The sequence below is a fragment of the Leucopleurus acutus genome (genome assembly GCF_964270905.1).
Source record: "Leucopleurus acutus genome assembly, chromosome: 14".
Lineage (NCBI taxonomy): Eukaryota > Metazoa > Chordata > Mammalia > Artiodactyla > Delphinidae > Leucopleurus > Leucopleurus acutus.
Window position 1 is genome coordinate 16,015,083 of NC_139156.1, and position 23,193 is coordinate 16,038,275.

At 50.5% G+C, this 23,193-nt stretch overlaps 1 protein-coding gene across 1 annotated transcript in view; it reads right to left on the bottom strand.

The window, feature by feature from the left end:
- Positions 1–2,553: 2,553 nt before the first annotated feature.
- VWA2 (von Willebrand factor A domain containing 2) overlaps positions 2,554–23,193 on the bottom strand; it is a gene marked incomplete at its 3' end in the record, with an annotated part of 55,576 nt that continues 34,936 nt past the window's right edge. Inside the window, 13 exon segments of the mRNA XM_082854451.1 lie at positions 2,554–2,669; positions 3,787–3,912; positions 4,553–4,720; positions 4,723–4,868; positions 4,870–5,068; positions 6,133–6,492; positions 6,495–6,677; positions 7,654–7,761; positions 9,365–9,420; positions 12,351–12,483; positions 13,037–13,172; positions 17,264–17,290; positions 17,292–17,457. Of these exon segments, the coding sequence (XP_082710577.1) occupies positions 2,554–2,669; positions 3,787–3,912; positions 4,553–4,720; positions 4,723–4,868; positions 4,870–5,068; positions 6,133–6,492; positions 6,495–6,677; positions 7,654–7,761; positions 9,365–9,420; positions 12,351–12,483; positions 13,037–13,172; positions 17,264–17,290; positions 17,292–17,457 (1,924 nt within the window).

The following is a 23,193-nucleotide window of genomic DNA, read 5'->3' on the forward strand; positions in this document are numbered from 1 at the left end:
ACAATAAAAAGACAGCCTAGGGCAGTATTAAATGGCAGAACTGAAAAGGAGGCCTTAAGTACAGATACTGACAAGACTTTTTAAATTATAAGAAAACACTATGAATATAGCAGCTTGAAAGTCTGAGGACTATATGTTTTTCATTTTAGAAAGTTAGAATTTTGTATCAGAGCTATGCTAACACATATTGCAAAAGAAAATCTCATTTTTGAACACAGATGAACAAAAGCTTTAAAGTATTGGCAAATGAAATTCAACAGTGCTTAGAGAATCAGGTATTGCGACCGGACAGCATTCACCCAAGAAATCAAAGGTGATTCAACAACTGAAAATATACTAATGGGTAATTTATCATATTAACCGATTAAATGTGAAAAAACATCTTCTGAAAGGAAGCAGAAAAGCAAACCACAAATCTCAACACTCCTAATAAACACTCTTTGTAGGCTAGGAATAGAAGTAAACATTCCTTATCAAGTAATCCACAGAACATCATGATGAAAAAGTTCCTTCAAGTCAAGAACCAGATGCATGCTGTTACCATTACTTCTTAAAACATTATTCTGAAGGTTCTAGACAATGCAAGATGACAAGAAAAAGCAGTATAAGATTTCAAAAGGAAGAGACAAACCTGTTATTACTTGTAAATGCTGTCTTTCTAAAAAAGCAAGAGAATCAAATAATCAACTCTTAGAACTAGAGCATTTAGCAAGTTGGCTGGAATAAGGATCATTTGGAGAAAATAAAAGATTTATGATCTATCTGCAGTGTTTAAGCTTTTCCAAGGAGAACATATTTATATATTACATGTGTAATTAAAAGCCAATTTATTTTAAAAGAAAGAAAAAGGGTTGGCTGGGAAAAGATCACTTAAGGCTATCTTGTTAGGAATTCCCTCTGCCGCTACTGGGACCCCAAAAGGGTTGAACTCTTCACACCTTCACTAGAAAAGGTAAAGTTTCAAGGGCTGGGACCTAAAAATAGCAACAGTAAAGGCTTTGATATGTAAGCCCAGGGACCACAGTTTTGTGGGGGGTTTTTTAAGTCCAATTCAAATGGGACATCAAAATGTCAGCCCTGAACCAGACAAAAAGCCTACACTATGAAACGATTAAACTGCTGTTAATATAAAGACAAGGGGTTCATGTAAATTCAGACATCACCTATCGGTACCTGCCAGGTGGGCATGTGACCCTGCTCTGATGTCACCTTCTGCCAAGGCAAAAGCAATAATAGGAATGAAAATATCCCTTGAACGCAAATGACTGTCATGCACAGTGCTCGGCACACAGGACTTTTTAACGTCTAACAGAACCATGGTGGTGACCTTTCAAGTACTTTTCTTGCACCAGAAATCCTAAAGTTCTTAAAGCTAAGCAATACTTAAACCAAGGTAGCCTTGAATGTTTGCCTATAAAACATCACATTAAGGTATTTACTTTAAAAATAAGAACTGTGATAAAGCATTTGGATTTAAATCAGAGATCTACAAAGGCTTCTACCAAAAACCCAACTCCCAACACGACCACCCAGGGGGAGAACTGATTCCTAAATACTGTGGGGTAAGGAAATACCCGGTTCACCAAAAAAATATTCCAACTAAGCCTCTTTGCCATTTAGGTACAAAAACTCCTGTTAAATAAATAACCAACATTACTTCTTGAAATATTCCTTTCAAAACCAGGTCTAAAAAAAAAAAACCTAAAACCAAGCAGAATAAGATCTACGCCTAAAAAAACAAAACTCCAAGTTTCTTTGTTCTATATTGATTGAGTTTAAGAATTCTACTCCTTTTTGCCCCCAAAGGGCAGAGTAAGACAAGCACTCAAGAAACACCCCGCAATTAACCCTCCTGAGTAAAGGCTGTGAAGCCCCTCGAAGGGAATGCGGCCCAGTGCCCAGGCCCAGCTCACGTGGCCCCTTGAGACCAGGGCCGTTTGCACACTCAGCCCCTCCCCCAAGGCCAAACAGCTGGTTAATCAGTCACCTTCCAGTCTGGGGCCTTTCCAACTCCCACACGTGGATCCAGTCACCAAAACAAGTCACAAATGCCACTCAAGCCCCTTTTCAAACTAAGAATGAATCCCTCTGGGACATCTTAGGAGAAAGATGTGTTTCAAGGTCCACCTTTTGTCTATCTTGAAGTGTCATCACGTCGGGGGTCCGAGTGACACTCTCATCACTGCCTTCTGTTGGGCATGACTGTCCCAACAACGTTCTACTTAGCATCTGTTGTGGGAAAAGTGAGCTTCAAACAGGCCATCTAAAGTCTCCAGTTTCCTCTGTTCCTCCTCAGGGGAAAGGTGGCAGATGACACCAGCTCAGCAGCGCTCAACTAGGTCAGCAAAGTAAGTACTTACAACTGAAGAATTTTCAACATCGTCGCTAGGGGCGATATCAGCTGCTACTGTGTCCCTAGGCAGCACCGTCTGCAGCTGGGCCCTCTCTTCTCCCTGGGTCAGGAGAGTGGGCAGGAGGGTTCTGGACAGGGCTGAAGGCAGACACGCAAAGGACCCCACGGGACAGGATGCTCTGCTGAGGGCAGGCCCCCTTTCAGCACCCAGGGGACCCAGGCCTTCTTGGTAGCAGCTGGGAGGGGGGCAGCTGCTGCCCTCCTGCAGGCTTTCGGCTGGGGCCACATGCCTTGGGGGCATCTCCTCTCAAGGTCCCTGGGAAAGAAGTGAACTTTGAGGACACGAGGAGTGTCTGAGTCCTCTTCTCAACCAACTAGCTGCCTCACGGGCCCCATCATGCCTTGCTCTTACTCCGTAAGCCAAGGAAGAGGTGCCCCTCACATCACGCCTGGTATCAGGAAGCCCACCTCTACCAGTGCCTGAAAACCCAGGGCTCCAGTGGGAATCATCCTCTGGCTGCCGCTGCTGTTCTAACCTTAAATTCATGAACGGCGGCCACAGGTGGGCCAGAGTGCTGCCCAACGATCATTCTCTACGTCCTCACTCTGGGCCCCTTCTCTCCTAGACAGTTACTAGTTCTCTTCCCTCCTCAACCTCCATGTCTCCCCATCCTCTCAGCTGAGCAAACAGAAACGCTCGGGGGCTTCCCTGGTGGCGCGGTGGTTGAGAATCTGCCTGCTAATGCAGGGGACACGGGTTCGAGCCCTGGTCTGACATGCTGCGGAGCAACTAGGCCCGTGAGCCACAACTACTGAGCCTGCGCATCTGGAGCCTGTGCTCCGCAACAAGAGAGGCCGCGACAGTGAGAGGCCCGCGCACCGCGATGAAGAGTGGCCCCCGCTTGCCACAACTAGAGAAAGCCCTTGCACAGAAACGAAAACCCAACACAGCCAAAAGTAAGAATAAATTAAAAAAAGAAGGCTCAACATTTTAAAAAAGAAAGAAACGCTCGGAACTCCCACCGACTTCCACCGCCACATCTACCCACCCACCTGTACCCGTGCCACATCCTCTGCCTGCCTTTCAGTTAGTCTGGGTCCACTTGCTCCTCCCTCCCAGTCATCAATTTTCATCAATCAGAGTGTGTGCTCAGCACCATCTAATACACTTCGTGCTGTACTTATTTGCTGTCTCCCTCACTAGAATGGAAGCTCCACGAGGGCAGAGATTCTCTGTCCTGCTTCCTGCTCTGTTCCCCGCACCTAGAATAGCACCTGGGATGTAGGAGGCACCCACTGAATGTTTCCTGCATGAACGAACAAATGATTGATTCCTTCCACTGATGCCCTAGAGCCTCCTTTGGCTATGGCCCTGGGGCTCAGGACTCAGAACAGCACCCCAGCTCCCAAGTACACGCAGGCACCCCACTCACAGCTCTCGCAGTGCGCGCCCTCCCGGCCATCGCGGCACTCGCAGCGGTAGCTCCCGTTGTGCAGGACGCAGGTGCCCTCGCTCATGCACGGGCTGGGTGTGCAGAGGTTAACTGGCCGCTTGGCTTCTGCAAGGGAGCACGTGCCAGCAGACCCAGCCTGGGCTGGCCCCGAAGACCCCGCTCTAAGGAAGCCCAGTACAGAGGCGAGGCCACCAGAGCAGAGTCTTACACATCTTAGTGGCTCCATGGGCCTTTAAGCCACAGGTTAGTTGGGCCCCATACTGCATGGCCGGTCAAAGACCCGACTTCCACCCAGCTTTCCTACACATGTACAGAGACTCCCTCTCTAGGGCGGGCCGTGCACACAGCAGTGCTTATTGTTATTATTATGGCCACATGTTTTTTAAAAAGTGGAAAGGATGTCACTGGCAAAAGGAAGGCTTGGAGTCAGGCTGTCCTGGCTGTGTCTGCTTCTACCAAGGTCAGTGCCAACCCGGGGTCCTATGGGTATCCTAATGACGTCTTCTTTTTAAGTGGGGTGCATACATTCTCAAGTTTGGGAAGAGGTGCCTGTGTTAAATTAGCTGCACCTTAAATGTCAGGTGAGTGACATTCGTGTGAGTGTGGCACTTAGCATAAAGCCCGGCATGTGGAAAGCGCCCGGCAGTTGGGAGGAGTTGCTGTCCCTGTAATGATGTACATGAAGGCTCGGGCTGAGGTCCTCCCTTGGAGGCGGCCCCGAGGGTGTGGATCGCCCCCCACTCACCTCTGCATATCCACTCCATGAGCGTGTCCTGGTGGTGCCTCAGGTCTGCGTAGGCTGCCATGTGGATCAGGGAGTCCCAGGGACGTGGGAGGACCACGCCCATCACCAAGACAGAGACGCCGTCGTCCCTCAGCTCCTGGGCAGGGACGGCCACGTCCTCTGCCCCCTCCCACCCGTGACCACCACCGCAGCCTTGGGGACACCAGGCCGGGCGCCCCTCTGGACCGTCATCACCTTGTCATAGATGTGCAGCAAGGCCGTGCCTGCCGAGCCCACCCCACCCAGGTAGGGGGCCTGGCTCCTGGCCCGCAGCGCTGGTGAGGTGGGGGTCCCGCCCAAAGGCTGTCTGGACCTGGCCGCCGTACACCACCAGGCCAATCTGTGTCACGTCAGGGTTCACGTCAAACCGGAGGGCACAGCTTCTCACGAAGCTCTGCATCTGGGCGAAGTCCTCGGGCCCCACAGAGGCCGAGGCATCCAACGTGAAGACCAGGTCCAGCGACTGGGCCTGGCAGCCTGCAGAACAAGCAGAGTGGACCTCAGCGGGCAGCAAAGTGAGGACTGCTCCAGGGTGAGCAGAGCCAGGTCAGCCGGTCTGCTGTCTGTGCACTGCGGTATCCGTCCTCCACCCTCTCCTAGAATGGTAGCAGGACACGTGAATGCTCAGCTAGACCACATTCCTAGCCTCCCTGGCAGCCGGGTGTGGCCACGTGACAAGTTCTATATAGTGGGTTGTGATTGCAAGTAATTGTGCAATTTCCAAGTTATGTCCTCAAAAGGAAGCTGCTTGCCTTCCACTTCCCCTCTGCCCTCTTCCTGCTGTCTGAGAAACAGTGACCTGGAGTTAGAGGTGGAACCACAAGAGAGCCGAGCCACCCTGCTGGCCCTGGTCGCTCACCTCTGAACTGTTATGTGAGAGGAATAAACGTCCACTGTGCGTGAGCCATTGAGCTCCGGGGCCTCATCTGTGCCATTACCGAGTGCCCTCCACGTGCCGTGCACTGTATACAAGGCACTAGTTATACCATGTGGACAAAACTGCCAGTGCCTGTCCTTGATCGGCTGACAAACATGAAACCAACAAAGAATTACAAACTATGTGAGCAGCCATGGAGGAAAGGAGCAGGGTGCTGAGAGGGACCAGCGGGGGCGGCACGGGTGCGTAAGGATGGGGTTGGGGCTCCTCTCAGGAGCGACAGACATTTCAGCTGAAGACTGAAGATTCAGAACTCCTTATTAACAACAATAAATGACAATAATAAACAGCAATACCTACAATTCTGAGCGTACACTCTGAGCTTACTGTGCACTAGTGCGCACGGTGCTTGCCTTACTTAATCCTCACAAAAGCCCCTCTGGAGGTCCTAGGTACTACGTTAGTCCAATTTTACTGACCAGTAAACTGAGAAGTTACTCATCGCAAGGCTAGCGTACAGAAGAGTCGGGCCGTGCTTGCGGCCCCCAGTACAGGCCCTGGTTCAGTCGCTACCAAAGGGAGGAAGGGCCTGCCACTGGCCAGCCGGCCCCCGGGTCGGGCGAGGCCGGCCCGCAGCTGGCGCCGGTGCAGGACTGGTCCTTACCTGGGCGCTGCTGGCTGCACAGCTTTCCCCGCAGCTTCGGGATTTGGCGGCACAGGTCCTCCGGGCCGGCGTCGATCATGACGCGCGCCGGGCTACCAGTGACCTCCTCCAGGTCTGCCCGCACGGCCTCGCTGCCCACGCCCAGCAGGAGCGGCTCCCAGGCCCTGGCGAAACTCGCCGGGCCGGCCACCTGGTCCTGAGAGCGCGCCTCGGTCATCAGGACCACAGCCCTGCGGGGCCGGTCCAGGCCCGTTCCGGCGGCGCTCCCGAAGCCGCGCTCCGCCACCTGCTGCGGGGCGTGGCCTGTCAGGATGGCGCCGCCAGCGAAGGGCAGGTCGTCGAGGCTCCTGACCAGGTCCGCACGTCCCGGTACTCGCCCACGGGCACGGCCACACCCATGCATGCCCGGAAGCCCTCGCGCAGCGCCCCCGGCACGAACCGCTTCACGGAGGCCTTGGTCCACAGGAAGCCCTCCGGGGTGGCAGCCGCCGAGCCGGCCAGCGGGAAGACGACGTCGGCTCTGCACTCCAGGCTCAGCTTCGGGGCTGCCAGGATCACAGCGGCCGTCGCGCTGTGGAGCACGCAGACCACTGTCCCACCCGGGACCCCCCGGCGCCACGTGGGGCCGGAGCCGCCTCCCTCCCAGGAGGGAGATGAGACACTGACACAGAGGCTTCAGGGCCTAGTGACCAGTGCAGGTCACAGGGTTAGCCACGGCCGGACACAGAGCTCCCTGGCTCCCACCAAGTGTCTCCATCTCACCACTCTTTCAAAAGAAATTTTTCTATAACTTTTTCCCATTATGGTTAGTGCTTCTTGTGTCCTGTTGGAGAAATCTTTGTCTACCCCAAGATCATGAAGATATGCTCCTATGTTTTCTTCCAGAAGTTTCACAACTTTGCCTTTTACATTTAAATCTATGATCCATCTGGACTTGATTTTTTGTATAGCTTGTGAGGTAGGGAGTCAACATATATATTTTTTTCCCATATACGTCTCCAACTGACCCAGCACTACAGTTTTTAAAAAGTGACTATTTAACAAGTCCCGTCCTACGTGTCAAGCATTGTGCTAAGAATCTTATTTCAAACTCCCATAACCGTAGGGGGTAAAGCCAGTTATTATAATCTTCATTTCACAGTTTTAAATCCAAAAGGGGTTGAAGCTTCTCACTCCTCTTCTTGGAAGAGGGGAGAAGAGACTCAGCCCAGAACCAGGACCCAGTTCGGCCAGCTCCAGCCCGCAGCTGGGCTCCGCGATGCTCACAGATGAAGCAGCAGCCATTCTAAAGCTAAGAAGCAAGGAGCCGTGTCCTACCCGGAGCTCCACCACCCGAGTTACTTCTTCATGGAACCCTCAGTGTATCATCTGAGACGTCAGATCAGCGGTGTACTTGAAAAGCAGGTGGCCCTAACTCCAGGGCCAGTTCCTACCTAGTAGCTAAAAGGGTGGCAGGTGAGAAGCAGGAACCCTGGCTCCACTGCTCCCCAACAGAGTCTGGGAAGTCCTGTGCACACGTACCGCAGTCAGCCTCCCCTCCAAAGGCTGGCGGGCAGAGGCAGTGGTACCGGTCCAGTCCTTCTGGAACACACGTGCCTCCATTCTGGCAGGGCTGCGAGTCACGGGGGCCTATCAGAGAGATGCCTGTTAACAGCCTGGCACATCAGCCCAGAGATGCGAAGGGGTTTGGCTACCCAGCCCCACCAGGGCCCAGCCCCTTCCTTTCCCCAGATGCACTAAGAAATTAGTCTCAACACCTGTAGCAAAGAGGAAAAGGAAAGTAAATGAGGTACGTAAGGCAGGGTTAGGGTGTAGGTGGTACCAGACACTCAATGGTGGGCTCAGTAAGGCCCCGTGCGAATTACAGGCTCACTTGGGGATCTGCCAATGGGATCTGGCTCCTGGCTCTGATACTGGGAACACGTGTTATGGACTGAATTCCGCCCCCCCCCCCCGACCTCCAAATTTATATGTAGGAGTCCAAACCCCCAATACCTTAAAAATGTTAATCTACTACTTGGTGGTGACATGATTGTAATTAAAGTATACACTTCTGGAAGGTAGGAATTATCGAGGGTAACTCTGGGCTCCTAGGCCAGCAGTTCTGTCAGTTGGAGTTTCATGCAAACAACTGAGGGCTCATTAACAGCATCAACAGTGGCCTTTAACTGAGCAGCTATTATGGGGCCAGGTATTGTGCTAAGCGCTACACATGTATGATCTCACTTCACTGATACAACTGGATGAAGCAGGTACTGTGAACCGCCACGTCACAGACGAGGAAGCTGAAACTTGACGAACAGAAGTCACGTGCTGAAGGTCAGCTACTTGGAAAGTGGCAGAGCTGGGACTCAAACACAGGTCACTCTGGTTCCAAAACCGTAAGTCCTTGAGCTTTAATTTCTGAGCAGAAACAACCCCACTTTCAGTTCCTCCCATGTGTCAGAGACCAGCCAAGTTGGAACTTTAAAATAAGACGCCCGAAGGATCACCTAACCCCAGGCAGGAAGCACCATCCTGCCTGCACACAAAGCCTCTGGCTCTGCTTCCGAGGGACGGACTCCCGACCTCATCAGGAGTAGCATATCTACACAAGCACTGATGCCAAGACACTTCAGTGTGATTTCTGTGCTCCTGGGTCAGTGAGACGCACTAGAGCCCGGGGTGAGGAGCAGCGAGGGCCGTTGGGAAGCCAGGCTGCATGATCTTAATGGTATTGAAAAGTCCTCCTGTTTGCTTGGGACTGTGTCGCTGATGAAGCACTTTGGTGGACATCACCTACTGAGTCTTCCCTAGGATCCCTTGTATGGTACCCCCTATCATCCACAGCAGGGAAATGGGGAGTCCAGACATGGGGCAAACATTACCCCCATTTTACAGAGGAGGAACGTTGAGGCTCAGGTATCTTGCCCTGAGTCTGGTGCTAGATGTGAGGCTGTCTGCACAGCTGGGGCTCAGTGCACGCCCTGCTCTGCCTCTTGTCAACGCAAGGGGCCCTGGTTAAGGAAGTAATTCCAAAGCCTTCACTCCCTTTCTCAGTAAAAATATACCACTGACCAAAGGAGGCACGAGTATGGCATGAGCATGTTCCTCTGCCTCTGAAAATGCCTGTCCCTGTGCCCTGGAGCTCAGTCCAACCCCACGTGCTACCCCAGGAGTATAAATGCCACTTTGGGAGCCAGCCTAGTCCCAGGGCCATAAAGAAGAGGAGAATCCAAGAGGCAGACTGTACCTGGGCGGGTGGTCCTGTAGCAGGTGGCAGGGTGGGTTAAGAACACTCTCTTCCAGCTACAACCCAAGGAAACAAATGGTAGAGGTCAAAGTTTTAACAGGAGAGGGTGTTTAAAACACTAGAAGCTGACACAAGATGCCAATGCAGAAGCAAGTCAAGACAGACTTGGTTCTTTTTTTTTTCCTGATTCTACCCAACTTTTGTTTGCACACAGAGTAGGAAATGTTTCAAACTACTCAGACAATTAAAAAAGATAATGGAAGCTGGCTATCATGTCAGAAATTAGAGGTATCTGTGTTCAGTACTCTGAACTACGGCAACAGCTGTCTATTACGAGTTACTTTCTGGGGCCAGCACAAGGAGTGGGGGGTGGGAAATACTGGGATTAGGCGACTGCATTCTGGCTATGTGACCCCAGGCAAGTTACTTTCCTTCTCTGGTCTTCTGTTCCCTCTTCTATATAGCAACTCTCTAGTTTTCAACTGTGTTCCTCAGAGCCTCAGTGGAGAGGGAAGGGGACTGTCCAGGGCTCCCCCAGTGCCCCAGCCCCACGCCCCCACCCCAGATGTGCTTTTTCTGGTCTGCATAACAAGTGTCCATAGGAGGCTCCGTAGCTCAGGAGGATTTGCAAACCACTGGCTGGTCTCAACGACCTCTGAGGTCGGTGTGAGTGACAACCTTCTGTGACAACACAAGGGCCGCCATTCCTGTGCTGGCTTCCATGCCCCCGCCATCCCCCATCGTTACTTCAAGTCCTCAGCTACTTGGAGAGACAGCAGTCTCCTCTTCCAGACGGAGAAATGGGTTCAGGGCTGAATTAAGTTGCCCAAAGTCACACGGTTACCAGAACACAGCAGAGCTGGGATCCGAACTCCATCTCCCACTCCAAAGCCCATGCATCCTGCCCTCTGGGCCTCGCCCCCTGGCTCTCCTGAGTCTGCGGGGCGATGGGCCGACCACAGAGGAGTGGGTCCTCGTCCCTCGGGCAGAAAGCCCTCCTCTTGGCTGGCAGCAGCTCCACGGATGGCCTCATCTAAGGAGATTCTCCTGGGGCCTTCGCGACAAAGTTCTCTAAAACTTGCCAAAGAGCATTTCTCCCGGGAGACCCCACCCAGGGCTGCTCACCTGGCGGGCAGGCTAACTGGGCTCACCTCTAGGGCGGGGGCTTTCCTGAGGCAAAACATCCACTTGGGATAAAAGCCAAGCCAACTACGAACTCAAGGGGTCGCTGAGATCAAAACTGTGCCAAGCTGCCAGCTCATTAAAGAGAGCTCTTCTCCCCCTCCACGTCTACTCCTCATCAAACCACAGGTCCTAGCCCAGAAAGCTCCACGGGCCCTGCCCTCCCTACCCAGGCCTACAGGAGCCAGCGCTGTGGAGCAGACACGATCCACAGGGCTTCGCCTGGGCCTGTGCTCAGCTAGTCCCCCACCTCCCGCAGGTCTGGTCCCTGCCCACTCTAAAGCTGCACCCCTACCCTCCACTTACCCCACCCTGTCCCACCCCGCATCCTGTCCCCTACTGCACTCACCACCACCTAATAGTTCATTTAGGTATTCACTTTGTTCACTGCTGCCTCTTGCTCTTGAGAGCAGATTTGTTTCCGAGACGCCCATGCTGATTCCCCAGGACCTGGGGCAGTGCTGGGAACTTAGGAGAGCCTCGGTGAGTATTTCTTGAATGAGGGGATTGATGAAAAGCCTACTATATGCATTATTCTAGGAGCCTGCAATGTCAGTGCATTCTACGAATTACCTCGCTGCGTGCCCCTGGCAATCGTCCGGGGGCAGGTCCTGTTATCACCCCCTTGCTGAATGTGGAAACAGACAGCGGGAGGTTCCCAGCTCACTAGTGGTGATGCCCCCAGAGTCTGAGCACATAGCCATGAAGTGTACTCTACCCACCAGCCTCTCCCAGGGCTCCCGGCTCTGGACGCCTCTGCCCACTGCTACCTGGTTCCCACATCTTTTGAGACTGCTCAAGCAACCCCTCCTCCATGACGTGTGGCGAGGACAGGCCCCATCCCAGCACTTGGGAGGCTCTCTCTGGACCACGAGCTTCTTGGGGCCGCGACTGTGCCTGCCTCCTCGCTGGACCCTGCCTGGCTCACAGTGAGTCCTTAAACATGTTCACCAGGGAATGAAGAACTACCTCCTTTCACTCGAAAGTGCAGGTTTGGAAGAGATCCTCTAGTGGCCTCTGACATGGCACGAGGCCCCACTTCCTCTGATCCACATGGGGGGCACCGCCCTTCCCTGCCGAGATGGCGTTCGGACTCTGCATCGACCCAACACGGCCCTCACGGCTTCTCAGCCGCTCCATCTCACTGCTGTGCACGCTCTGATCTCATCGCTGAGGCCAGGCCAAGGGGCCAAGGTGCAGCTGGTTCAAACGCTACCCTGGCCCTCCAGAAAGGACTAGAGGACGAGGTCATGAGCTCCTGACCAGGTGCCGTACTGAAGGTGGTCCGGATAAAGGGGACGATCTGGGGGTCTGCGGGGCAGTGGCTGAGAGCCAGGCGCCGGGTGCCCTTGAATGCCTGAGCTCCGGCCCTGAAGAATCCAGCATTCTTCACAGCCTCCACATCCGGAATCCATCGAAGCACCGTAAGCCTCTGGCCTTGCTCAGCCCCCAGACACGTGGAAACTGGTGATCGGAGGGACCAGATTAGCAGACCACTATCCCAAGTCCAGACCACCGCCCTGTCAGACCAGCTTTTGGCTGAATTACCAGCCTTCAGAATGGCTGGGACCCAGGCCCGGGGCTCCTGGGCGGTGTGTCTAAAAGGCTCTGACACTGAGTAGCTGTGCCCCTGCCTGGGTCCCCGGAGCTCTGTCCCTGCCTCCCTCCCAGGTCTCCTCCGATCCCTGTCACACACTCCACAGCCAAGGCCCCGGAGAGCCGTTCTCCCTGCAGCCCATGAGCACTTGGCCATCCCCGCCCAGGCCCTGCCCGCAGGCTCTGACCCCACACCTTGTGGACAAACCTGGAAAAGGGACAGAGAGCAGCCAGCACGGCCTTGGTCCCCTGAGATCCCCTCCGGCACGGGGCCTGGCCGGCAAGCTGCCTCACCATCTCTAGCGTCTTGCGCTCACAGGGGTGAGGCTGGACCTTGCAGTCTGTGTCCACCGTGCATACCCGAGGCAGGGAAGACAGGGTTACGCCTCCTTCCTCTGCCCGTGGGCCCACCACCCTCAGCCCTGGCTCTTTCCCGGCAGAGTACACGGGGGAGGGGCAGCCGGTCTCCGAGCATCTCCTCTGCACAAGCCCCGCCCCACACCGCTCTTCCATCCTGTGCACACGTGTACCTTTTTTTTTTTTTAACAACGTACTTCACTCTAGCTCCTGGATGGAGCCTGACAAAGATGACTGGGAATACAGGGATCTCACCCCCAGATGAGGCCTCCCTGTGCTGACAGCAGGGGAGGGGACCCCACCAGATCTGAGCCTCTCTACCCCGTGCGACAAGTTCGGAATTCCCAGCCTAGAACCCCACAGGGCCTGACACAGGGCGGTAGAACAGAGCAGAGGGCCCCAGGGCCGAGGCTGCTGGGCTCCATTCCTCTTCCCTCCCTCTCAGGGGGACCTCCGGCCTTGGGGAACCCTCCTCACCCCCATCCCGCTTCCATACAGGCGAGGCCACTCCTTTCCACACGGAAAGGCCTTACTCACCCGGAGAGGCAATGGTGCACGTGGCAGAGACGCCGAGGGTGCTGGAGAGGCCGTGGGCGGCGTGCTCCACCTGCTCGGCCATCAGCACGTGCTGCTCCCTTGGCTCGCTGGCCAGCGTGCGCAGCTCCTCCCACCTGTGCCCCGAGCCCCCGGCCGAGAAGTTACAATGGCTCATCGCCCCACACTCACCCACCTCCTATCCACCCGTCTCCTAGACGCTGGGCTCCCTGTGGACAGCCCCGCCACCCACTACTGCAGGAGCCACAGAGCTGCAACCTCATCCACCTAGGATGCAGGTAAGGTCTAGAAGTGAAGCACAGAAGGACCTCGAGGATGCTCAGCCATGGGTCATAACGTGCACATACTCCAGTCCCCGAACTTCCTCAGAGGAGAGCCTCACACTCAAACCGTCGGCTCTTATTTGAGACAGGGTCCTAACAGATTTAGTCGTCTGGTTTTGCAACCTATAGCTGATGAGAAAAATTTAACCAGAGGGCTTCCCTGGGGGCACCGTGGTTAAGAATCTGCCTGCCAATACAGGGGACACAGGTTTGAGCCCTGGTCCGGGAAGATCCCACATGCCGCGGAGCAACTAAGCCCGTGCGCCACACTACTGAGCCCGAGTACCACAACTACTGAAGCCTGCACGCCTAGAGCCCGTGCAACGAGAAGCCACCCAATGGGAAGCTCGCGCACCGCAACGAAGAGTAGCCCCTGCTCATCGCAACTAGAGAAAGCCCATGCACAGCAACGAAGACCCAACGCAGCCAAAAATGAAAAAAAAATTTAACTAGAAAGGAAATGAAGGAAAGTGGTTCTAGGTGACAGCAAGAGAAGAACAAACAGGGACAGCTAGTAACAGAAAAGAAAAAAAAATCCTGAAGAATTGTAAATAGTGGCAATGAGAACTCAAAGGCCAGCAACATGAGGCCGTGTAGAGGCAGGAGCTGGTGCAGCTCCACAATCAGAGGGCACTGTTAGTGTCCAGAACAGAAATGCTGTGGGGGATGATGACCGTAGGGCATGAAGAAAGGGTTAAATGATGTTGAGAAACCTGTTTTTAAGAAGACAAGGCAGTCAGTGACACATTTAGAATCCTGCCTATCAAAAATTCATCAAAACAGACCACGGCTTGGCAATACAGCAAAACCTTCATGTATCTCTAAACCTCCTAATGTAAAGCTCCCCATTCTCCTCTGAAGCCAGAGACCAGACACTTTGCCCAGCACCTGGGACAGCGCCTGGCACACAGAGGGGCTCCTCAGTTCCGGACTCACATTAGCATTGAGCGGGCAGCTCTGTCGGGCCGCACCCTTAGCTCTCCTGGCCCCCAAACAGACCTTCTTAAAAGCTCCCTGGGTAATTCAGACGCTCAGCCAGAGTTGAGAACCATCAGAGAAGGGGCTCAATGTACACTAAAAGGGGGAAAGAGTTTGAACAGGCAACAGTCTTTAATCTCACACTGCAGTGGTTCTCAGACTTTGGCGGCATCAGAATCACTGAGGGGCCAGAAAAACCACAGATTGAGGCTCCTTTTGCCCCAGAGTTTTGGACTCAATGCAGTGGGGCCTGAGTGTGTGCATTTCCAGCAAGCTCCCAGGTGATGCTGATAACTGCTGGTCCAAGGAACACACCTGGAGAACCACTGGTCAACAGGGAGCTGGCCTCTTACTAGGAGTGGGGAGGGGTCAGGTAGCCCTGGAAGTCCAACAGGCTTTCTCAGAGGCTTCCTGTGTCTGCAGCTCAGGTCTTCATATCTGAGCCATGCCCCCTCTTCTGAGCAATGGCTTCTTGATTTCCCTACACTAGGGATGCTCAAAATATGGTCTGTGGGCCAGTGAAGAGCCCCGAACTGTTTCACCCTGATTCAGGATCCGATAAGTATAGACACCAAGCATTTAGAAACGAATCGTACAGCAACTTGACAGTCATTTTATGTCTGTTGGGTCAAATAATAAATATCTGAGTTTCTATTTTGTTTTTATTTCATCTTTCTAGTAACTCATTTTTACTGTATTTTTTTTTTTAAAGTATCCGTTCATGATGGATTAGAAAAAAAAACAAACTGGACCTTCACCACAGATAGTTTGAGAAGCGCTACTCCAGCCAGCAGCTGGAGAAGAAAGCCCCAGAACGGGCCAGTATTTCCACCCATGGGAGATTCTATCCTCAGTGACAAACCTTTGGGCAAATACTACGTGCAAGGCACTCTATTTGGCCCTATGTGGGGATGAGGGTGGGCAGGGAGCCATGAAGTAACGCCCACTCTCCTCTCTCAAGGGGTTTATACTCCTTATATCTGAGGACACAGAAAGAGCCAGCCATAAGGCAGCTTGTGTCTAATACCAACTTACTGGCAATGACAACAATAATGGTGGTGGTAGCTGTCATTATCGTCACCAGGACACAGCACAATTGGGGCAGCCCCATGGTACCTACAACCTCAGTCCCCTTCTATCTTCTTCCTCTTTCTGCACTTGCTGTTCCACTCGGCACTCAGCTCCTGGTGATCTTATTTAGGCTTTAAATACCATCCTCAGTTTCAATCTCGATGTCTTTCCTTTCTCCTCTGCTCCAGACTCTCATATCCAACTCTCTACTCAGCTTCTCTACTTAGATGGCTGATACGCGCTCTCAAACTTGACTTGTCTGAAACAGAATTCAATTTCCTTTGTTCCTTTCCCACTCTTTCTCTTTTCAGTAAATAGCACCACCATTCACACTGGAGCTCAGGCCAAAATCTTTGATTCTTCTCTCACACACCCACGTCCAATACACCGGTCACTCCATTGCTCTGCCTTCCAAAAGCATCCTAAATCCAGCCACTCCTCAGCGGGGTCACAGCTGCTTCCCTACTGCAAACCATCATAATCTTGCATGTGAGCTGCTCCAAAGGCCTCCTAACTAGACTCCCCACTGCCCCTATTATTGCTTCTCCCTCTGCCTCACCCACCAGTCTATTCTCTCTACCTTGCAGTCAGTGTGATTTTCTAAAAATGTAAGCCAATTCATGTAATTTTCCTGCTCAAACCCCCCACCCCAAAGACTTCCCAGACTACTCATTACAAACTTTAGTCTCTACAATAACCCACAAAAGCTCTAGACCTAACTCCTGCCCACCTCTTCTACCTTATTTCTTATAATTCACCCCTTGCTTGCTGGGCTCCAGCCACTCCTGGCTGTCTCACTGTTTCTATCACACACCGAGCTAGCTACTGCCTCAGGGCCTTTGCACTTTCCATCTGCCTGCCTTGCCTGCTCTTTTCCCTGTTATTTGGAAGGCTTGTTCCTCACTCAAGTTTCTGCTCAAAAACGAACTCTTCAAAGGAGCCTTGCCAGACCCCCCTATCTAAAACAGCTGTCCGTTCTATTCCCATCACTCTGTAACCTCTTCCCTACTTTATTTTTCTCCTTTGAATTTTATTTCCACCTGAAACTGTTACTTGTTTAATTCACTCACTTTTTTTTTTTTTTTTTTTTTTTAAATCTAGTTCCTTTCCTAGAACAGAAGCTCCATCAGGGCAGGGACTTTGTATTGCTGTCTGTGCATCCTGAGAACCTAGAATAGTGTCTGGCACGAGGAAGACAACATACATTTATTGATTGAGAGAATAAATAATGTACAGTTGGTCCTCTATATCTGTGGGTTCCACAGCCATGGATATGGGTGGCCAACTAAGGGACTTAAGCATGCATGGGTTTTGGTATCCACAGGGGTCCTAGAACCAACCCCCTGCAGATACCAAGGAACAACTATACTAAAATTAATAAAGAGATTTCTATGTATAGGCACAATGCCCAGACCAAGAGTCATTTCACTTGATACCCACAAATGACAACAGCCCCACTGAGGTCACCTCCATTTTCAGGGTTGAGAGCATTGAGGAACTGTGCCCCCCTCTCCTCTAGGAAGGCCTATTCCTGCATCTGGCTCCTGACCCACCCTGTGCAGTTGGATGAGTCCGTGAACTTCCATTTCTGCCCAGATAAATTAGAGTCAAGTTTCTGACACTTGAAATCAAGTATTCAGACTAAATTAAAGACGATGCAAACTCTCAGACTTCTAAAGACTTGGCGGTCCCCTTGTGCCAGCAACAATACAGCACAGTGACGAAAAAACGGATCCAGGAAGGATCAGGATGGTTTTCCCAGCTCCCCTCTCTTCCCATGGCTGCGACGTCCCCAGGCTGACCCAGAGGGCTGACCCCGCGTGACCAAATCTCTTACTGGGAAGCAGACCCCCACAGCAAACACAGGTGACGCCCCTTTGCTTCAGCTGCTTGGCTGGCAGGGCCACATGCCCTTGGGACCTCCCGCCAGTGACAATGATGGGGACCTGGGGCACAGAGGCAGTTCTGCCCCCAGGGAATCCTTTATGCAGAAGGTATTTCAGAGCAAGGCCCATCTCTGTACGTCCTCCTCTGAGCTCACCCAGAAGGAAAAAAACAAAGAAGAGTCAGTGGTCCAGAGGTGAAGTTGGAATGAGAACCTGAAATCATGGCCACCTTCTTCCAGCAGAAACTCAAAGGGACAATTCCAGCATGAGATACGCACTCTCTCACCATCTAAACCACAAGAATGATGAAAAGAAATGAACTTTTCCCCTGGACTTAACACTCCCCCTACACATCTCTGTTGTGTTATGTAACAATGACATTCTTTGTGTATGTGTTTGCTGTCTCTCGCCATGGTGTCTCCGGGGCACAATTCTCCTCGTTTGTCTAATACCCACCTCCCATTCCCCAGCCCCATACCATTCCCTTCTTGTTACAGCTCAACATCTCCTTGGGGTGGGAAAGCAGATAAATGAGCTTCATAAGAATTTATGGGCGTGAAGGACGGGGCTTTGCGGCAAGGGTCTGATGAGGCCTCGCTTTGATGCAAGGGTCCGTGATCAGGCCTCTCTGTCCCACTTCCAAGTTCAGGGTTGGGCGCTGGAAGGCTGAACCATTTGACTGCTTTCAGATCAGGGCAGGTTACGGTGGTCCCATCTCATCAGGATGCTAAGATTCTCTAATCCTCACAGCCTAGTTATAGGGATTGTCGCCTGAGCGTGGAATCCCAGCACAGAATCCCTAGTAAAGCTCGCCATAGGAGGCTCATGCAAACGTCCTCAGAGGGTGGACTGCCAGCTCTGTCAACTGGGAAGAAAATAATATGACTCACTACAATAGATTTGGGGCAAAACCTTTCAGTGGATGGTAATAGATGAGGAATCCCCTGCTCAGAGACCAGTAATACTAACTTAATATTTACTGTGCACTTACCACATGCCAGGCACCACTGTGCTGTGAGTGTGAGTGTGTGTGTGTGTGTGTGTGTGTGTGTGTGTGTGTGTAAAGGTGCTTGGCTCATATAATTCTCACCACAGCTCTGAGACAGGGGAGTTCAGAGAAGAGAAGGGCCTTAGCTAAGGTGACACAGCTCATGGGTGGTGGAGGTAGGACTTGAACCCTCCACTTCCAGAGCCCAAGTTCTTAACCATCAGGCTACACAGCCTGCCTCTCCCCAGCCAGTGGAGGTCAGAACTGCAGTTGAAACCCAGTCCAGCTAATTCCAAAGCCAATGGTCATTCCTCTGCAGACTTGCGCCTAACGGGCATGGAAAATGGGCGCCCATTCATTTACGTACTATCTAAGCAGAGACCACGCGGCCGGCAGAGCTTTAAAATATTTACTCTATGGCTCTTTGCTGAAAAGGTTTGCTGGACCCCTACTCTATACTGTTCTAAATGGTTTCAAAACACTTTTCGCCAAAAGCCAGGAGCTCCCTGTGCCTTCCCCCTGGCAGGGTTCCCCACAAGCCTCTGGCTGTGGCCCTGCGTCCTTAGCTTCTCAGCCAGACTTCGCTTTCTCTCCTCAAAACACCCCCGCACCCCGTGCCCATCTAATCATCACTTCTTTCCGTATGGATTCAAAGCTTCAGGACCAGGAAAAAAAGCACTTGTTCTCCGCAACGCTGTTCTTGTTTCTCATACAGGTCTACCCTCGGCCCCTCCAGAGTTAACCTTTGTTTTCCCTTTTCAATCCAGATTTTCTGAGTGGGTCTGGGCCCCGCTCTTCATAGCTACCAGCCTGTGGCTAGAGAGAAATTAAATTTCAAGGCCATGAGGGCCCAGACTACAACTCCACGGACCTCGGGGGTGTCCGCTTCCACATCGCTTAGCGCACAAATGCCCGTGCCGGCCACCCTCTCCACCTCTGCACCTGACCTGCTGGCTTCTGGCCGACCGAGCGCAGGTGAGATTCCTAACAGCATCTGAACCCCGGGAAATGAGAAGAAACCCTGCTACCTCCACTCTTCTTATTCCACGGGGTGTTTCTCACAGAGACTGTTCTGAGCTCATCGTCTGGCTCCAGACAGGAAGGTCTGCGGCCAGAATCTAAGGTTTTTCTAATTTCTCTCCAATGGGACTAAACTAGGTAGAAAGTGAAGGTTCACAGATGGACTGCTGTTTATGATAGAAACGCGTGGACGATTAAGAACAAGGGCACAGATACTAGTCCCGTGAGATACTGGCCAGCTAAACTTGGCAACGTTACTTGGTCTGACACTCCTGTTAAACCTGCTAAAGTAGAAAAAGTAACAGTATTGTTTGAAGATTAAATGCTGTATCCAGTGCCTGCTAGTACCTAGTAAGCACTCCATCAGTGGTCATTATAATGAACTACCTAGCAGCCTCTTCTAAGAAGTTTACCTAGTCTCAAATTCTAGTCAGCGTGAAAGTCCCTTAGGAGATTTACTAATGTGGATTTTCAGATTCCATCCTCCCAGAGTCCAAATTGGTGGGTGTGTGACCAGGCCTGAGAATCTATCAATACATTTTAGACCCGCCTCCCCTTTCCCACCCCCAGTGATGCTGATGCAGGTAGTTCATGGAACAGACTTCGAAAAATAATTCATAAGAACACTCACTGTAGGTACAGGGATGTTGATTACAGGAGTTTTTGTTGTTGTTGGTTTCAGCGATGGACAAAAATCCTGGAATCAAGCTAAATGTGTCCTTTTAGGGGTCTGACTTACTATATTGTAAGAGCTCAATTCATTGATTACATAACCATTAAAAAGGATCAACATGAAAAATAATGCAGCTTTATGCAAAAATACACACCAAATAATATTAAGTAAAAAAAAAATAGAGCAAAGTGCTTTGTAATTTTAACTATTCTAAAAACTATGTTTAAATGTTAATGCAGCTTGAAAGAGGCCAGAGCTGGCTATAAAAGGCTTTGTGCTAAAGAAAGGGGTCATTGCTATTTCTGCAGAGCTACTCAAACACGGTACAACTTTGATAAATCTACAGATGGGGTCCAAAAGAAAAACAAAATTCAATCACAGAAAACTCAGAGTCATGTTATATGAAATTAATCAGATGATGGAACAGACGTGCACAGCCCTCTGGCCAGACTTCTAGACATTCGGAAGCCAACTGCTGGCCGTGTTTTATCTGATTTTAGGTTATCATGGGGTACAACACTGTAAGGTTTGATTGTAGTATTTTTTAAACTTATTACAAAGTAGCAATAAGGTGACTGTCACAGTGTCTTCTTAGTCATTTCAAAACATGCTTTTAGGGGACTGCATTGATCTGGAAAGGCAAGTGTTCTGGGTTTTGGGGACAGCTGTGCTCGTCCGTCGAGAATTTAAAACTCCACTGAAGAAAAAGGGTAAAGAGCCCTGGGCAGGTCATCGCTCCCATTCGGCCAACATTCCTCTGTTATTAGTAAGAGTGTCTTAACGTTCAATGTCCTCAATGACCCTGCAACCGTGGCCCAAAAACCAGGAACTGCCTCCTTTTCTTGTTTGTTGTCTTAGAGCCAACCTGGGATACACAAATGCTAACCATTCTCATCCCCAAAAGAAGAGCTGACCTTGTTCAGACACGTAAAGAGGCATCTTTCTCCACACCCCCGTGTCCTCATCTGGTGCATCCTCAATGCATCTCTGCATGTCATGGGTCATGAATAACAGCCCTTAGTTACGATTTTCAGCACAGCTGACAAGGGGCTCAACTAATTACTTAGGGGGCAGGGGTGGAGGGGGAGGTCGGAGAGAGGTGGGAAAGGACAGCTCCATGGGGCCTCCTGGACGCGCAGTGCGACCCTGTGGTCCCGGCCAAGTCACCTGCTCCTCCCCAACCTCAGTATCCTCTTCCATAAAATAAGGGGTTGGAAGAGGTACTGGGTGATCTCTATAGAGTACCTTTTGGTACCAAGTCACTTAAATTGGCTTAGTTTTTCACAAGAGAGCAGAGCTGAGTCATTTGAGTCAAAGTCCCCCAAACATTTTTGACTTTCAGTCCTAAATTTAAAACATTAGGTTACTTTTTCTTCTGCAAATGTTTTTGTGTATATAATGGGTACAAAAGTTTTTATAACAATATCAATAATGATATAATTCACATACCACAGAATTCACCATTTTAAAGTACAAATGTGGTTTTTAGTATAATTCAGAGTTGTACAACCATCGCCACTACCTAAATCCAAACTATTTTCATCACCCCAAAAAAAGCTTTATACCTATTAGCAGTCATATCCCGCCTCCCCACATCCCCTGGAAATGACTAATCTACTTTCTGTCTCCACAGATTTGCCCATTTTAGACTATTTCATATAAATGAAATCATACGTGACCTTTTATGTCTGCCTTGTTTCACTTAGCATTTTAGTTAAGCATCTTGCCTCTTGGCCATTTTGATGTCCTCTTTGGAAAAATGTCTATTTAGTTCTTCCACCCATTTTTTAACCAGATTGTTGGTTTTTTTGTTATTGCTTGTATGAGTTCTTTATATATTTTGGATAATAACACCTTACCTGATATATGGTTTGGAAAATTTTTCTCCAATTCTGTAGGCTGCCTTTTCATTTTGTTGTTTCTTTTGCTGTGCATAAGCTTTTGAGTTTTATGTAGTTCTATCCGTTCATTTTTGCTTCTATGAATAAATTACATTTTGTGTACCCATTCATCCATTGGATTTTGGCTATCATAAATAACACTGCTGTGAACATCACTGTACATGTTTTTGTGCAGGCATATGTCTTTGTTTCTCTTGGAGTGGAATTCCTAGGACATGTGGTAACTCTATGTTTAACATTTTGAGGAACTGCTGTACTGTTTTCCAAAGTTGCTGCACCACTTTACAATCCTACCAGCAGCGTATGAGGGCTCCAATTTCTCCACATCTCTGTCAACACTTGTTATTGTCTGTCTTTCATTTGATTCCTCCTAGTGGGTGTGAAGTGGTATCTCATTATGGTTTTGATTTGCATTTCCTTAATGACTAATGATGTTGAACATCTTTTCATGTGCTTATTGGCCATTTATATATCTTCTCTGGAGAATAGTCTATTTACAAGGTTTCTTATTGAGATGATGAAAATATTCTAAACTTAGATGATGGTAATAGTTGGATAACCCTGAAAATATACTAAAAACCACTGAACTGTACACATTAAAGGTGTGAACTTTACAGTATTTTAATTATATCTCAATAAAGCTGCTTTAAATAAATTAGTGTGTATAACACTCCTAGGCCAGGGGGCAGTGGGAAGAGACCTTTTAAGTGCCAATTCTAAGTATCACTGCCCAGAGTGATTTAGCAGGTCTGGAGACAGCCCAGGCACCTGCACTTTAACATACTCCCTAAGCAATTCTGACTCAGACCATCTGACCAAAGACCTCACTTTGACAAGTACTGCTCAGTGTGTCTGGGCCCAAGATACAGAAGTGGGGATGCCACTGTTCTCTACGGGAACCATTCGTGGAGGGCCCAAGGGTAGAAGGCTCCAAGGGAACACGGAAAGGTCAATGTACACTAATATCACTTTTAAAAAATATATTAACGTGCTTTTTCCTTTGAACTTTCTTGTATTTGACTTGCTGCTCATTCTGCACCCAAGGTCAGAGGAAAGGGCTGGGATAAACAACCTAAGATGAAGTCACTGGGGATGGGGGCAGTAACAAGATGGCTGGGTAGAAGGACGTGAGCTCACCCCCTCTCACGAAAACACCGAAATTACAACTAACTGCTGCACAACCATTGACAAAAAACTGCTGGAACTTACCAAAAAAGATATCCTACATCCAAAGACAAAGAAGCAGCCACAACAAGATGGTAGGAGGGGCACAACTGTGATAAAATCAAATCCCATACC